Source organism: Prunus persica, chromosome G3 (assembly GCF_000346465.2).
Source record: "Prunus persica cultivar Lovell chromosome G3, Prunus_persica_NCBIv2, whole genome shotgun sequence".
NCBI classification, from domain to species: Eukaryota; Viridiplantae; Streptophyta; class Magnoliopsida; order Rosales; family Rosaceae; genus Prunus; species Prunus persica.
The window spans coordinates 5,654,169-5,666,260 of NC_034011.1; the positions used below are offsets into that span (position 1 = coordinate 5,654,169).

General features: G+C 38.2%; 2 protein-coding genes across 2 annotated transcripts; both read right to left on the reverse strand.

Moving 5' to 3' along the window:
- On the reverse strand, nt 1,209-5,300 carry LOC18782897. The gene has a single exon (XM_007214849.2). The coding sequence runs from the start codon at nt 4,775-4,777 to the stop codon at nt 1,574-1,576; it is 3,204 nt and encodes a 1,067-aa protein (XP_007214911.1). The 5' UTR covers nt 4,778-5,300; the 3' UTR covers nt 1,209-1,573.
- LOC18781637 (heat shock 70 kDa protein, mitochondrial) lies at nt 8,617-11,942 on the reverse strand. The gene is made up of 6 exons (XM_007214941.2): nt 11,868-11,942; nt 11,100-11,164; nt 10,905-10,983; nt 10,240-10,806; nt 9,535-10,155; nt 8,617-9,404 (listed from the first exon to the last, which is right to left on the reverse strand). The coding sequence occupies exons 1-6, from the start codon at nt 11,940-11,942 to the stop codon at nt 8,778-8,780; spliced, it is 2,034 nt and encodes a 677-aa protein (XP_007215003.1). The 3' UTR covers nt 8,617-8,777.

Genomic DNA, 12,092 nt, shown 5'->3' on the forward strand with positions numbered 1-12,092 from the left:
AAAAGGCCCCCTAGGCTCCCAAAACTCATTCCAGCAATGAGATCCACCCCTGATAAGAGGTGGGCTCCACCAAGCCCGAGCCTAAAAGCAAGACTTGCCTGGGCAAGCTAACCTCATGAGGTCAGTGTGATGTTAGTGGTCAATTTAAATACAAAAAAAAATTAAAAGAAAAGGAAAAAAATACCAAAAAATTTAGAAAATTTTTTTTCTATAAATGCCTAGTCATGTTCTTCACTTCCCACACCAAAACTCCATACAAATTCATTTCCTCATATCTCATGTAAATAGTGGTTTTCCTTGGGTTGCTATGACAATGGGGGGAATGCATAAAAAATTGCTAAGGCAAACACTATTCACGTGAACAGTAAGTGCCCTTACATTTTGCCATGACAAATGAGCGGAAGTGCTCTTAGGGCGTCCCCTACTCATCCCTCTTTCATTCTTTATGTTATATATTTTTCTTCTATCTTTAACTAAAGGAATCAAAACTAAAAACGAAATGATCACCAAACGGGCCTTTGAGTTTAGGTATGAACTTGTAACCTTCAAAATATAATGGCCAATTTAATATTGACTTCATAGCTTGGGAAGTTTCATGTAGTTGATCTATAAATAAATAAAAATTAATTTAAAAAAGTGAATCATTCCTTGAGTCCCTCTGTAACTTGTCAGTTATTGTATAAAATTTGGAAACGGATTTAGTGACTAAGATTATTGATTTTCACATATTTGGATGGTTCCATTTGAACCCAAACAATTACCCTACACTAACCACAAAGGGCCAATACAAACTAGTCATAAAGATCCATTACAATAACGGAGCGGTCTAACATTAAAATTAAGACACTCTGGTGCGCCTCCATTAACGATCATGTAGGATCGAAGAAACTCTGACATAGGCATCCCAACTAAGATTGCAAACTCAGAATAATACAAAAAAGATAAAGCTTAAAAAATTCAAGCCATAACAATACAAATAAAACTTTGACAAAGGAGAGATAAAAAGCTCTCACAAAGGAGAGGTGAAAAGCTCTCACAAAAATAGATGTGAAAACTACATAGAGAACCCAAAAAGTCTTTGCAACTTATTTCAAACATAAAGAAACCGCAAAAAGGATGGTTGTGGAGATCTAACGCCGAAACACACGTACAAATCCAACGTCGAGACACAATCGCCTGTGATAGTTGGAGAAAAATCATAACAAGACGAAGACAAATAGGAAAACCTTCCGTCTCTTAAAATGGGGGAAGTGGAGAAGGGAGGAAAAGAAGAGGGCCGAGGGGACCCTCAAAGTGAATACAACTCTACGAGTGTTTTTTGGGAGAGAGGGGCCTAGTACCCTAGAACAGTTTAATCCTTCTGAATGAGACTGTAACCAAGAAATGAACATCTATAGCAGCAAAAGATAAAAGAAAGAAGAAAAAAAAAGGCAGGACAATTTAGTTCTTGCTACAATTCTCTTAGAAGCCAACATCAACATCTGGTAAGTGAGAACAAACATCAAAGTAACACTGCGCATATATGTTTACAACACTTTTTTTTCTGTATGTTAATTTTAAAGAGTTTTCCACATCATTCTGCATCATCATCCTCTTTCTCATTCTCATGTCTAGCATTACCACTGACAACAGAAACAAGCTCAGCTTCAAATGCTTTGGAACTTGAAGGCAACCTCTCATACATTTTGGATCCCAATGGAAGAAGCCTACATTGCCCCACAGTAAGAGTTTGGCTGAGTTTCTCATAACTCCATCTTTGCTGAGCATAGACTACACCTGCAAGGATACTTGCTGTAACAGGTATGGCAATATCCCCAAACTTGGAGTAAAAATCCGTAGTTGGGTTGACGAGCTCGTAGTCCTCGGCAAAGTAAGGATTGAGCACAGGAGCTCTCACATAATCATAAATGTGAGGGAAAAGTCTGACCAGTGTGATTGCGAAGAAATAAAACTTTCTAAGTGGTTTACAATCAATCTGCCACACAAGGTTGCCAATGATTTGTGGGAGAAGGAAAAAATCTTGAACAAGACCGACATACTCCTCTAGCTCAGTTTCCCATTCCCACATTGCATGAGAATTTGCTCTAGCGATTCTGTAGCTTTTTGTCCGAATAGATCTTCTGCTGGTGTTCAAACTATGAATGACAAGAACAATTATATAGCCAATAAAATGTATTGTCAAGGTACTCAGAAGCACCCGCTTATCACTAGGGACACGATGTGGTTCAGGAGGAGTTTGTGTAAGTAATCTGATTCGGGATTTCCAAACCTTCTGACAAAGCCTTAAAGTCAGTAATAATGAGACCATCACAAGAAACTTTACCGTGTAATCAATTATATGGAACCACTGACTGTTGTCAAGGTCATATGAAGATGTTTCATAGGATTCAGAAGATATCTTCTTGAAAAGCGCTTCAGCACCTGTGACCAGAGGAATGCTATACCCAATGGCTTGGATACCTAGCATGACTAGAGACATGTAAGGCACGGAATCAACATTATGTCTGATGTAAAACAGTTGGCTTAAAATGCCAGATATTGCCAGGGAAAGAGTCAAAATCCTGAGGATTCCCTCAATACCCCGACGAGAGAGAATGTCTTCCCGTTGTTTCCTGTACATAATCGGAAGAGTTTTGAGCTTGACTGTACTAAAGTAAAGGGGGTCATCTTCATTCCTTCGGCTGGCTATTGAGATACTTGCAGCTGGATTGACTAACCATCTAGATGTAGTTGGAGGATAAGACACAACCACCTCAATTAAACAATCAAGCCCAGCCTCAAGATCCATGCTCTCATACAAGATCTTCCACGAGGCTCGAACATCCCTGCAACCAACTAGATACATCTTTCCAACATGTGGGTCATACAGACCCTCCAAGAAAAGCACAGAGAAATTGCTAAAAGCTTTCCCAGAGATGGTAAGTTGTGCTGATACATTCAGAAGGAGCTGCTTTTCAGTGTATTCAGCCTTCGTGTGGTAAGGAGTCTCCTCTTCTACAGTGGAACTATTTTGAGGAGACCAAAAGCGCCCAAACAAGGGGCCAACAGAGAGAATCTCCATCTGAATATCTGTTCTAGGAGGCTGAGCATTTCGCATTGGATCAGGAAATGCAGACACATGAAGGGTTAGATCTTCTGAGAGAAGAGAAAGACTGACTTGAAAAGCTTCTGTGTCTTCCAGTTTGGGAAAATTCAGCAATGATTTCTTGATGACAGTTCCAACACTGAAGGCCTCATTTTTTTCCAAGACAACAGCAGCTGAATCAATTTTTGTGTACCTGTAGTATGGATGGGAGGTTCTTAAATAATTCCACAACTCTGTAGGCTGCACTAGCTTTTCAAACGAGAGAGGAAAGAATGATGCACCGCTGTTATTGGTGCTGGATAAACTTCCATAAATAATGCTTCGTTGCTTTATGGAAAAAGAGACAGGTATGTACAAACAGATCCGACTATTGCATCGACTCCCCTCCACATCAACAAGTCCAAGGCAACCAGCCATGCAAAGCTGCCCACTGGTAGATTTCCATATTCCCTCAGCAGCAACAGTCATGTTGTTAAGCCCAGATCTCTTTGCTGCGGTATACTGATTCTCCAGTGGAGAAGCAGCTCTAAACACAGCTGAAACCCTTGCGGAACTGGCATTTCCCTGGTCTTTTTTTTGTTCACACTTGATATTCTGCATAAAAAGTTTAACACCTTTAAAGCTTCCATCTGATGCCTTAATCTCTTCATCAGCCACAAATGGACCCAGCTTACTGCAAAAATCATCATTGGCATTGCATCTCCAGTTTGGCAAAACAGTGAAAGCTTGGTCCCTTACAATTTCTTCAAGGATTTCACAAATAGAAGGACCTTTATAGATGCTAACGCCACCATAGATCAAGCTATCATTGTAAGGGTATGGATCACATGCTCTTGACACTATCTTTTCAGATCCAAAATCGTAAGATGCAGACTTTCCCAACTGCGATGAAATGTGAACCACATCAAAATACTTTGAGTTTGACTTTGAATTTAAACTTCTTAATTCTCCTTGGATAGACCTATTTGTCAACGTGAAAGTCATTGGATAGTGAAGAACAAGTAGAATTTGATCATCTTGAGAAAGAGGAGGATCCGACTCCCGAGAAGCCTTCAACCACTCCCAAGGGTTAGCAGAATCAGAGTCCCGAGAAGGTAACATTGTACTCCCCAACAAACACATTACTCTTTCTCCACCATTTTTCTTTGATTCAGTGTAAATCCCTTGGAAGGAAATTGGGATTTGAGAATGGCCAGGCCATATCTGGAATTCAGAATTTCCTTGGTACCCATAATCTGCAAAGCCACCATCTTTAGTAATGCCCAAAATCATGAACCCACTAACACTTACAGACTTCTTGGATCGATGGGTACGATCAACATCCGTAACCCAAAACGATACCAAGTTCGATGTAGTACGATTACCCCACGACTCTGTTGGGACTTCTCTATCATCAAATGGTATGATTGGGGCATTACCCACCTCCTGCCTCCAGTCCCCATTAACAAAAAGTAGCTCCTCTTTTATGCTATACACCTTATTATTTGCAGCTTTCAGTTCAGAAGCAGAAGAAAGAACAAAACCACATTCTTTCTTCACTTCATCTATTCGATCATAGTTATAGGTAACAGGGGTTTCACTTCTTTCACTCATAAAATCAAATTCTGGTTCTACATGGTACGGATATGTGAACCCCAAACTCAACAAGCCATACACACTCCAAACCACAACCACCAACGATGCAATCTTCATGATCTCAAAAGTTTTAAATTTTATTCAGCTGCCCAAAAACTGAACTAAAGAAAATTTCAACACCCAAATATTCAATCTCAAAATCCAACACAGTACTCACCCCACAAGACAGAGACTTTAGTTACCACATTTTATCCACAGAGGTCAATGAACAAAATTAGAACACAAAACAATTTTCTTGAAAGGGTCAATCTCAAGCCTATACTTTCCTGGGTAATGTTTATAGTCTACCAAACATTTGAAGTAAGGAACACAAACCTGAATCTATCCCCTCTTGCATGGATAATGGATTATTGAGAAGGTGAACCCCACTTTCTGAAACTTGGATCTTGGGCTTCAGCGAGAGAGAGAGAGAGGAGCTTAAGCTGGACTTGATTGGATCTTGCGTAGGAAAGAGAGAAGAGGAAGAGTGAATCTGAAGTTGAGCTGTTTCTGGTGTTTTCTGAAGCTTTTGGTGATTTTTTTCCCACTACTCTACAAGTGCGTGTAAGACGACTTCGAAGATATTTCTTTTTTAGAAATAACGGTCAACTCCAAAAACAAGCCACTCCAAACTTTCTCGATATTGTTCTAAATTCGTATATAAAAAAATATTGTTCTAAATTTGTAAGAAATGCCATTTATTTTCTTTACAGGGTACCTACCACTCCAAACTTTCTCAATAATAAATAATAATAAACAAAAATTGACAACTAAATATCCTTATAATTTAAACAATACCAATGTCATTCATAAGTTATAGAAAAAAATAACATTACAAATAACCTACAATTGTTATCGATCAGATTTTTGTAAATACCACAAGGTGTCCTCACACTCCAAGGATGGGATTAATCCCCGCTCGGCGTTCCGTATGCTCCTAACCACAAAGTGCTTCCAACGAATTTCGAACCCCTACCATTAAGGCATTAGGTAGCTCGTCAGTTGGAGGTGATATATCATGAAAATGTCGCATTATATTTTCATTACTAATACAAACAAAAAGCCCTAGATGTTAAAGCTATTTTTCAAAACTCCCTTATCATTTATTAAGCAGACCCTAGAATGCTTATTAAAGCCCACAAAACAATCCAACTTTCCCCTTTTTTTTTCCTTTTCCTTTTTTTAAAAGCTTGGTTTAAACGATGTCGTTTTAGCCAAGATTTTTCTTTTTCTTTTTAAAAAAAAAATTGGCGCGTTGTGCACAGAAAGATAAGCTTGGTTTAGGCAATTCGTAGAACACTTGGAGTGCACCACCAAAGGGGCAATATGCAGCGCCTCTCAAACTATTTCCGACAAGGGGAGGTGCAGAACCTCTTTACGCCTTTATAAGTCCACCCTAAGGGATTCTGGTTCAAGTCCCCATGTACCCATATGTGTGAATTTTCCTCCTCTTTTTCTTAACTTTGGTAAAAAAAAATTGTCAATAGGGTCTAGTCCAGTGGAAAAATGCATTGACCTGCAAATAAGATTCGAACTTCCATAGCATCTTTGTTGCGTGTGTGTGAGAAACCCCCTCCCCTCTAATTTAAACTATCACTTGTACTAAAAAAACAAAAACACTTTGGCAAAAAATAAATCGAAATGGACATTACTATTGTATTGCATTTTAAGTGATGAAAATTCATCAAGAAAACAAAAATGAAGCATATGTGGGTCAAACGGACACTTGGGTCGCGTTGATTGTTAGTTGACAAAACTGCCAAGTTGGATTAGAAGGAAAGCAAAAATACCATCCTCTGGATTTATTCATTTTGTCTTTGTTTTGCGCCCTTGTTCTTGTTTTCTTTTTTTGTTGCTAAATTTATGTTGTCTTGTTGGAAAGTATACCATGTTTTCTTGAGGTTTTTATTTTTATAATTCTAGACATAGGGGTGTAAGTTGGATTGGAAAATCCGATTTCGACCGATTCCAGTCCAATTTTTTCCAAAAAAATCTGACTCCGATAAATCCGATATCCGAAAATGCCGAAACCCGAAAATTCCGATAAATGCCTAACATTCCGAAATTCCGATCCGAAAAATTCTGAAGTTCTTCGAATCCATTCCGATCCGATTTTTCCAATTTTTTTCCGAAAAATTCCAAGTTTCTAAGTATAATTGCATTATTTTTAGTTTATAGGTCTTATATATGTTTCATTTCTTATTTGTTAAGTTTTAGTACCCACATACAAATATTTGTACATACTAAATATAGGCTTGACAAAAAAAAAAAAATAATAAACATAGTAGTATGTAACTTTAAGACTATATATATATTTGGCAAATATGCTTGATTTAATATAACAAAAAGGTGCATATGTGTGCTTGTTATATCCATAAGTACTATGTACATATATGGTAAATGTAGGAAGTATTATACTATTTCATTTTATATTTATGTATGTATTTTTAAAATTATAAACTATCTTCAATTAAACTTTTAATTATAAAATCATTTTATACATGAAACACCACATATAATGTGCGTATATTAATTGGAGCTTTAACAATTGTAGTATTCCAACCTGAAAATTGTAGTATTACAATTGTCTAGAGCATGATTAACGTCTAACACTCTTTATACATGTTCATGACCCACTAGAATCTAAAACCAATGTGATAGTCACTCGGCTATAACTTGAGTCTTGAGCATCAATTGATGAATATGAATCCATCTTTAGCATGGAATCAAAAAAATTTGATTCACATGAACAAAATATAAATATATAATATGTAGGACAAATTACTTTGATTAATAATCAATATACTATATAGATTGTTGTATATAAAATAATAGATTGTTATATATATATATAAGGTGAATTCAAACATGCTATAACTTTCAAAATAAGCTATGCCTTGGGCAATTATAATAGGTTCCAAGGATAATCAGAAAGAGGAGGTCCAAGGCAATTATAACTTTTAAAAAAAACCATCTGCGTTTTTTTTCCAATCCTACATTGAATTGAAGTGACGAAAAAAAGAAGGAAACATTTCTAAATTTTTAAAACTCATTCTTTGATTTTATTTCTTTCTTAATTAAAGGTTTTCATTCCATCTCAATACCAAAAAAGTAATGAATTTGTGCAGAAACAGAAAAATAAATGATAAAGAAAAAATCTGGATGGTGTGGGGTATTGCAACAAGGGAAGAGAGCTCCAATGAGGATTCAATGGAGAACATATACATCGGATAAATGATTTAGTGCAAACCCAGAAAAATAAAAATGCAAGAGAAGAAACAGTAGAGATAAAGAATTGAAGAATGATTTCTTTTTTGGTTGGAGAAGTGTTTTTGTTTTTTTCCTAACGGGATCCGTACATATTGTTCCATATCTGAAGAGTTTTAAGTAAGAAAGAAAATGAAGGTCGGCATTCATGGATTAGAAAGGAAGAAACGGAAGAGAGAGGAGAAGTGATGGATGAGTAACCAAGTAGAAATCAAGCAAAGAGTGGAGAGAGAAGTTGCACTCCCATTTCTTCTTGGAGTCCCATATCGACTGCAAGAATAAACTTCAGGTGTTTAGTCCTTTATAAATATCTTCAAACTCAGTCATTTTGTGTAGGGACTTAAAAGTACAACTTATTTGGGCCTGTAAAGTTCCTGTTGGACTAGTTGTTAAACCCCTAAGCTGGGTTTTCTTGATTAAAGTTTAGTTGAGATTTTTACAAAATGCTAGTTTGGGCATTTAAATCTCTTAAATTTTTTTTGTCAGTTAAGGGCTTTGGAATCAGAATCTTCCGAAAATTTCCAAATTTTTTCGGAATCGGAATCGGAACTCTATATTGAATTCCGAAAGATATTGGATTGGAATTGGAATTGCTGTTTCCGATCCGATCCGGCCTAAAGACAGCCCTATCTAGACACTTTTAGAACCTCTTTCTAATTGTTTTTGCACTTTAAAGGAAAAATCCTTCTTTTTTTTGCCCTTCAAATGTGGATCATGAACTCCCAAGCCTTAGATACAAAAACCAAAATAAGTGAGGCTATATAGGAGCATGCATTGCATATAAAAATTTAGAAACTCATCTTCAGCACATTCAGTTCTTCATTTCTTGGTACTCTGCCTCAGGAGCTTGGTCTCCACCATCCTGTGAACCTCCAGATGAAGAGTCACCTCCGGAACCACGTGACATATGCTCCCCAATCTTTGAGACAGCTTTGTTTGCTGCATCAAGCTTTGACTTAATTTCATCGGCATTGTCCCCTCCGGTTGCCTTTCTTAGATCAGCAACTGCATCCTCAATTTCTTTAGCGATTTCGCTGGGAACCTTGTCCCGATACTCGCTTAAGCTCTTTTCAATGCTGTAGATGGTCGTGTCTGCATTGTTTTTTACATCAACCAGAGCTTTCCTTTCCTGATCCCTTTGAGCATGCAGCTCGGCGTCTTTGACCATCCTCTGAATTTCCTCCTCCGTAGACCCAGCAGACGAGCGTATGGTAACATGTTGCTCCTTATCAGTGCCCTTGTCCCTTGCAGAAACGGTGACAATACCATTAGCATCAATATCAAATGTAACTTCAATCTGAGACATGCCCCTTGGTGCTGGAGGGATGCCTTGAAGCTCAAACTCTCCAAGGAGCTTGTTGTCAGAAGCCATTTCGCGCTCCCCTTGTAGCACCTTGACACCAACCTGGGTTTGGTTGTCAGCTGCTGTGGAAAACACCTGCAAAATCCATGACAAAAAGGTAAAATGCAAACAGTTGAGAAACATGTGCCGTTATGGTATAAAATTTAACAAGACCATCCATCAAGTAATCAATGTAAATCTTTTTCAACATTTCTTGAGGACTGACCTGACTCTTCTTGGTTGGAATTGTAGTGTTTCTCGCAATCAGCCTGGAGAAGATACCGCCCAATGTTTCAATACCTAGTGATAGAGGAGTAACATCCAGAAGAAGCAACTCCTTTACATCACCACGAAGAATACCACCTTGGATGGCAGCTCCCAAGGCAACGGCCTCGTCAGGATTGACTCCTTTGCTTGGGCTCTTTCCAAATATTTCTGCAACCACCTCTTGTACTTTGGGAACACGACTCATCCCTCCCACAAGAAGGACCTCATCCACATCCTTAATAGACATGTTAGCATCCTTCAAGCAATTCTTACATGGGAACTTTGTCCTCTCAATCAGGTGATTTACCAAACTTTCGAATTTTGATCTGGTCAGTGTGATGTTCAGATGCTTAGCACCTGAAGCATCAGCTGTGATGAAGGGCAGGTTTATCTCAGTTTCAGATGAAGATGATAGCTCAATCTTAGCTTTCTCCGCTGCCTCCCGAAGCCTCTGCAAGGCAAGCCTATCTTTTGTAAGATCAAGCCCATCAGTTCTCTTGAATTCACTCACTAAGAAGTCCAGCAAAGCGTTGTCAAAATCCTCTCCTCCCAAGAATGTGTCTCCATTTGTTGCTTTCACCTACATAAGAGAGAGTTCTTAATGAAATATTCCAAAATGAAGGAAAAGCAATAGGACGTAACTGAGTGTGCAAACGAGGCATACCTCAAAAACACCATTGGAGATCTCCAATATGGACACATCAAATGTTCCACCACCAAGATCGAATACAGCTATTAGGCCTTCCTTGTTGTTCATACCATAGGAAAGTGCAGCGGCAGTGGGCTCATTTATGATTCTCTCTACACTTAGGCCTGCAATTCTACCAGCATCCTTTGTTGCTTGTCTCTGGGCATCATTGAAATAAGCTGGAACTGTGATCACAGCTCTCGAGACAGTCTTTCCAAGGTAAGCCTCCGCAGTTTCTTTCATCTTTGTCAGAACAAAAGCTCCAATTTGGCCTGGGGCATACTGCTGTCCATTGACTTCAACCCATGCATCTCCATTTGGAGCTTTGACTATCTTGTATGGAACCATCTTCATTTCCTTTTGTGTTTGGGCATCGTCAAATTGTCTACCAATCAGACGCTTGGTTCCAGAAACCGTGTTCGTCGGGTTGGTGACAGCTTGACGTTTTGCTGGAGTACCAACAAGTAGTTCTCCTTTCTGGTTTAGGGCAACTACTGATGGAGTGGTCCGACCTCCTTCAGAGTTCTCAATAACTTTGGGATTCTGTGATGATTGATCATTTCACCATTTGTTAGACAGAAAACTAACACACAAGAAGCTTAAATCATGATTTCTGTCAGAGAACATGTCAATAGCTTTACCTTTCCCTCCATCACAGCAACACATGAGTTTGTTGTGCCCAAGTCAATCCCAATTATATCATTCCCAGCAGGTCTAGAACTGTTTAAAGCAGAACATGTTATCAATAAACAAGACAAAACAGAAGCCAAAAGTTTTTATAGAAAAAAAAAATTGTTGATATAGTTAACTAAATCGACTATGCAAATCCAAATTACCTGAAAGGTCTTGCCAAGCTTGCCCATTTGTGACCCAAACTTGATGGCTTGGCAGTGCTAGTCAACTTTTGCACAAAAGAACAAATAAACAACAAACAGCTAAGTTTCATTGCTTTGCTGAAGCTCAAAATACAACAAATATATACCATCCCACGTCTTTTTATTCATAACTAAAAGCTCATCCATGCAATGTCGTATACATACATGTACGAAAAGTTAACGATAATCCATGAATTATATTTGTCAAAATCTAAAGCGAAACCGCCATATTTGTCAAAATACAATTAGATTGAAGTGCATGAAATTAAAAGCCCACCTTGACCAAACTCATTTTATTTCTCCAAGACTATCAAGCTAGGCAACAATAATGCCCCTGACACAAACTTATCGAAATTGACAACAAAACGAAACTAATCCACGTCCTAAGTATCAGTAATATCAGACAAACGTAACAATCAGAAAAAAGACAGGTAAATAAATCAACCGAATATAAGAGAAGCACCCATAGATATCAAACAGAGAAAAGAACCAAAAAAAATTTTAAAATTAGATATCAGCATGTGATAGATAGATATAATACAAAGTGATATCCATCCAAAGTTGTTTATACTTTATCCATTTTTCTATTTGCATGAAACACCAAAAACAAAAACTCCCAGAACGAGCAGAGAATATAATAATAATAAAAGATCAAACAGAGAAAAATGGAGTGTAGAGCTTATAAAGAATAAGAGGTTGTATGGAAGTTGAAGAGAATGTGACACTTACGGAACGGTAGGCAGAGAGGGAGGCTGAAGCTACGTCACGGCGTCGTAAGGAACGGAGCAAAGCAGCGGTGGCCATGGCTCTCTCTACTTCGAACAACACAGACAGAGAACAGGGTATAGAGAGGGAGAGAGGAGGACAGAGGGTTTTGAGTGTGTAGGGTTTAAGGTTTTGTTGTCTATTTATGAGGTGAAGGGCTGGAAGGGCGACGGCCCTGAGCCGTGCATG

Excerpts from the sequence above, each read along its gene's own strand:
- LOC18782897 (XM_007214849.2), bottom strand. The coding sequence starts at position 4,777 with ATGAAGATTGCATCGTTGGTGGTTGTGGTTTGGAGTGTGTATGGCTTG.
- LOC18781637 (XM_007214941.2), bottom strand. The coding sequence starts at position 11,942 with ATGGCCACCGCTGCTTTGCTCCGTTCCTTACGACGCCGTGACGTAGCT. Across the intron at positions 10,984-11,099 it reads AGCTTGGCAAGACCTTTCAG|TTCTAGACCTGCTGGGAATG; the intron begins GTAATTTGGATT and ends TGCTTTAAACAG. Across the intron at positions 9,405-9,534 it reads TTCCAACCAAGAAGAGTCAG|GTGTTTTCCACAGCAGCTGA; the intron begins GTCAGTCCTCAA and ends TGGATTTTGCAG.